The sequence below is a fragment of the Daktulosphaira vitifoliae genome, unplaced genomic scaffold (assembly GCF_025091365.1).
Source record: "Daktulosphaira vitifoliae isolate Bord-2020 unplaced genomic scaffold, ASM2509136v1 Scaffold_2, whole genome shotgun sequence".
Classification (NCBI taxonomy): domain Eukaryota; kingdom Metazoa; phylum Arthropoda; class Insecta; order Hemiptera; family Phylloxeridae; genus Daktulosphaira; species Daktulosphaira vitifoliae.
In genome coordinates, this window is record NW_026099573.1 from 35,958,744 (window position 1) to 35,963,300 (window position 4,557).

General features: G+C 38.8%; 1 protein-coding gene across 1 annotated transcript; it reads right to left on the minus strand.

Annotated features, from left to right (window-relative positions):
• Positions 1 to 3,775: 3,775 nt before the first annotated feature.
• LOC126899833 (ATP-dependent DNA helicase pif1-like) lies at positions 3,776 to 4,550 on the minus strand. The gene is made up of 2 exons (XM_050675064.1): positions 4,242 to 4,550; positions 3,776 to 4,155 (listed from the first exon to the last, which is right to left on the minus strand). Exons 1-2 carry the CDS (start codon positions 4,422 to 4,424, stop codon positions 3,844 to 3,846), a joined length of 495 nt encoding a protein of 164 aa, XP_050531021.1. The 5' UTR covers positions 4,425 to 4,550; the 3' UTR covers positions 3,776 to 3,843.
• Positions 4,551 to 4,557: the final 7 nt, after the last annotated feature.

Sequence of the window (4,557 nt, forward strand, 5' to 3'; positions counted from 1 at the left end):
AAAAAAAAAAAAAAAAACATAGTAAAACCAATACTTTCTCAGCTTCGCATCGAAGCTAAAAAAGGGCGTGATGTAGTGCAAAGGATTATACGGACGCCCCCTAGCACTGATATTCAGTTACGCTATTTGCTATTGGTTCCCGGATGGGTGACCAACGAGAACAATGACAAACACCTTGTTCCATGATGAGATTGTATCAGGTCGACATCCGATGTAAAAATTATGTCCAATCGTAAGTTAGAGCTAACCCCAAAAAGTTAGAAAAGAAGCTAAGGAGATGATTATTATAATCCTATTGGAATATCATAGAAGCAAGTAGTATTTTGAACTTCGGATGCGAAAGTTCGCATATTTTTTCTTGATGCGTGAAATGGTATACTCAACCTTCTTTTTATCTACTTATTAATGTACAATCATGTATAACAATTATATACATACATTTTTTAAAATACTATATTAATTATTTATACAATAATATACAGAAATATTTTATTTTTTTTTTATAAAATTTTATAACAAATGATAACGGAAAAAAGTGCAACCCCATCGTACACAGTAAACCCAACAAATTCAAACCCACGTGAAACCCAGCAAAGAGGGATCGGGAGCAAGTGCAACCCCATCGAGCAAAGTAAAACCAACAAATTTAAACCCACGTGTAACCCCATCGAGCAAAGTAAGCCTAACAAATCCAAACCCACGTGAAACCCAGCAAAGTGGGATCGGAAAAAAGTGCAACCCCGCCACATAACAAATCCAAAACCGTCCACTATTCTAGCAGAGGCTGCAAAAGCGAAGTTAGATGATTTCGGAAAAAAAGTCCAAACGTTTCGAACGTACGTCTCGCTACGGAAACCAAGGGTTTACTCCGCGATCTAGAGAAGATGGGTTCGGTAGCAGGTTGTTACGGAAGGGTAGTCGGATCGGTAGCAAGTCGTTTGAGCTCTCATATCGATCCCCATAGTCAAGCGGAGGCCGTATATTTGGTCAGAGTATCCGGTCAGGAAATAATCGACACAATCACTCGTCCCAAGTTAGGTCGCATCTAGCGGAATAAATATGATTAGATGTGTACTTTTGACGCTATCCAATAAAGACGTTAGGTGCATTTAATGTATACCCGCATTTTATTTTATAATTTTACTAAACAGGTTATGTTGTTATTATCGTCATTTATATATTGTTCTATGTCGTTTCGTGTGTGTGTGTTACGGTACAGCGTACATAAGTGTGATTAGTGTATGTATTTATTTAAACACGAAAGATACATTTAAATAATTAACAATTAGTAGTGTAATATTTTTCACTTTCAGATTTGAATAACAAAAAATATGGCTCTAACCAGGGTTGGCCAACTAATTAGCCAAGTGGCAAAGCAAAAAAAAAAAACTGCTTGGTTCAACTACGCATTAATAATAATACTTGTTACTTGTTTCATGTATGTAATGTTACACGATCTGTGTTATTTTTATTTGAAGTATAAAAATTAATTTAAATTAATTTAAACAGAAAATAACGTTATAAATAAACGATTACTGGTCATTCAATTGTGGCCAATCACTTACAACTGTATTTGTTAAACTTATAAAGCATAGAAATATGTCTTGGTGTGGTATTAATATAAAAAAGTAACATAAGTATGTGTATTGATTATATTGTTTATTTTCTATTGATTCTATTGATGCAAACAATTTTTTATTCTTAGAATTATTAAATAAAATTATTTTATTTTCAGTGATTTTATTATATCGGGAAAAGACTTTATTGCAAATGTAGACATGGGAAAAAAACACTGTAATGGACTCGAGGAATCATGAGTTGTACAATGAGCAGTATGCAGTTTTCCATGCAGATAATAAGCAAGCGTCATCGCTAAAAACTGATTTTATTTATGTAATAATATATGTAACAATGATAATATTGTAAAAATAAAGCGTTTAATGAAAACCACTTATTTGATGTTTTACTCATTACTTCAATACAATATTTACATAAAAGGGTAAAGCAATATGAGTATAAAAAATATGCAAAAACAATTATTGTGATGTTTAAATGTAAAATAGTGCAATAATAATAATAATAATATCACAAACAAAAATGTGTTGTAAAATAATTAAAAGGAGTTCATAATAATATTATTGAATTTTTTTATGTAATAAAAAAGTATCTAAGTAAAAATAAAAATAATCTAAATAGCAATGCAACGATAACAGTAATAATAGTAATATTGTGTATTATTATGGTATAATATATTATTCCAATTTATACATTGAATTAATGTAAATTTAAATGTATAAAAAAAAAGGTGTTGAATTCGTATAGAACAAAATTTGCTAACGACATTTCAAACCTAATACATGAGATGAAAGTTATTCATATTAAAATAAAGAAGTCAAAATAAAAGCAAATGTTATTATATTAAACTGTTACTATAGAACAGGCAAAAAGAAAAATTGATTTGTTCAATTGTTCGCCATATAAATGTTATATTTCATTTGAACTTTTAAAGTGAAAAGTTATATAATAAATAATATACGCGTATATTAAACAATATAAAAATATGTATCACAAATGGTCGATAATAATTTCTAATGAAGCGTAGAATTTCCGTGTATGATAATATCCATGAATTCCATGTCGGTCGCGCATAAGTTGATATTATTTTGTTGAAACGTTCGTTGTGTTACCAACGTCCTCCAAGTTCNCGTTGTGTTACCAACGTCCTCCGAGTTATTTGTGTTAATTCATTTAAGTTCTGGAAAAAAAATTGAATGTTAATCAAACAAATAAATATATTATAATATACAAATAAATTTTAATTATAACGTATGACATTAGTTACGAATCCGTACGGCAAGCAAAAAGTGNTTCTGGAAAAAAAATTGAATGTTAATCAAACAAATAAATATATTATAATATACAAATAAATTTTAATTATAACGTATGACATTAGTTACAAATCCGTGTGGTAAAAAGTGACTCTCCTATCGAGTTGTAATGCAAATATTTTACAAATTTATATTACTATTATTAAGATATTTTATATCATGACCATTTAACGGATTTGCATTCAGAGAGAACCGCGTGAAGGTTGTCATACAATCTCTCCGCACAAAACGGAAATTTCCCCGCCCGTATAGATGCAATTTGGGGTTCAAATGGCAAATGCACAGCACGGGAAAATAGCCGTTTCTAGGGACACACGGAGACACAGGCAGAATATTCGCATAAACGCCAAAGTGGAGATCCGTCGCTGCCGGCATCCCTAAGTGCCAGCAGCAATCGGGCTTCTTGTCCGGACTACGCTAGGTAGTCCGTTCAACAAACCCGATTCACCGCTGTCCAACGCGGTCGATCAGGCCACTGAAGGACGGCAATCGCAAGTTTGAGCCAACGGGGAGACAGGCTTCNGTACGGCGGCAAGTTGTCCGCTTCCAGAGTGTTGAGAAACTCTACGGGAAAATTGGCCGCCTCGTCGTCGTCGTCGGCCACGACGGTGTCGGTGGCGGTGTACACCCTCTGCGATCCCGTGACTCGACTGCGGAGCACCTGATCGTTGATGTTCTTGCACTCGTCGTTTGTAACACACAAAACAATATGTTTAGCGTAATCGCGGACGTTGTTCAACGACATCGCCCGCGGATAAACAAAGTCTAAAAGAGATGCAAAAGATTCGCTTACCGCACCGACCGGAATAGTTNCGCTTACCGCACCGGCCGGAATGGTCACGTATTCCAGTCCGTTGTTGAGCGAGCCCGCACCGAGCTGCAACAGCCAATCGGCGAAAGGTCGGTCGCCGTCGGCGCGCATGTTGCGCTCAAGCGAGTATTTTCCCATCGAGACTCAATAAACACCGTGCCGTATGGTGGCCGAAACGATTTGGGCCCGCGAACCGCGCTTCACGATGGGCAACGTCTGTCTGAAGTCGCCGGCGAACAGCACGGGTTTGCCGCCGAAAGGCGTGTCCGGCACGTTCATGACGTCCCTGAGCAACCTGTCGGCGACCCGCAGCTGCGACGTGGGCGACATGGACGCCTCGTCCCAAACGATCAGCGAGGCGGCGCGCAGAGCCTGCGCTTTCCTCGATTGCATCGCCAGATACGACGGGTCTTCTTGATCGTGCGGCGCCACCCTCACGCCGAACGTAGAGTGAACCTGTAAGTAAACGCGTGGTGTTAGTGCGGAACGAAATAAACGCGAATCGCAATGGTCGCGCGTTAATTATGCAGAACAACACTTACGGTCTGTCCGCCCTGGATCAACGACGCGGCTATCCCGGTATAGGCCACGGAAATCACGGTCCCTCCGCGGCTCCGGATGGCCGAAATCAAACAGTTGTACAGGAAGGTCTTGCCGCAACCTCCGGCTCCGGAAACGTAGAACAACTTGGGCAATCGACGCCTGGTGTCGCCGACCGCCCGCATGACGCGATCGTATATCGTCCGCTGTTGTTCGTTCAGTCGACCGACCAACTCGGCGACGTCTGCCGCCGCCGTCGCGTTGTCGGCTGGCGCGGCGTCCGGTACTAACAGAGCGCGATCGGGCTCGGGTAAACCG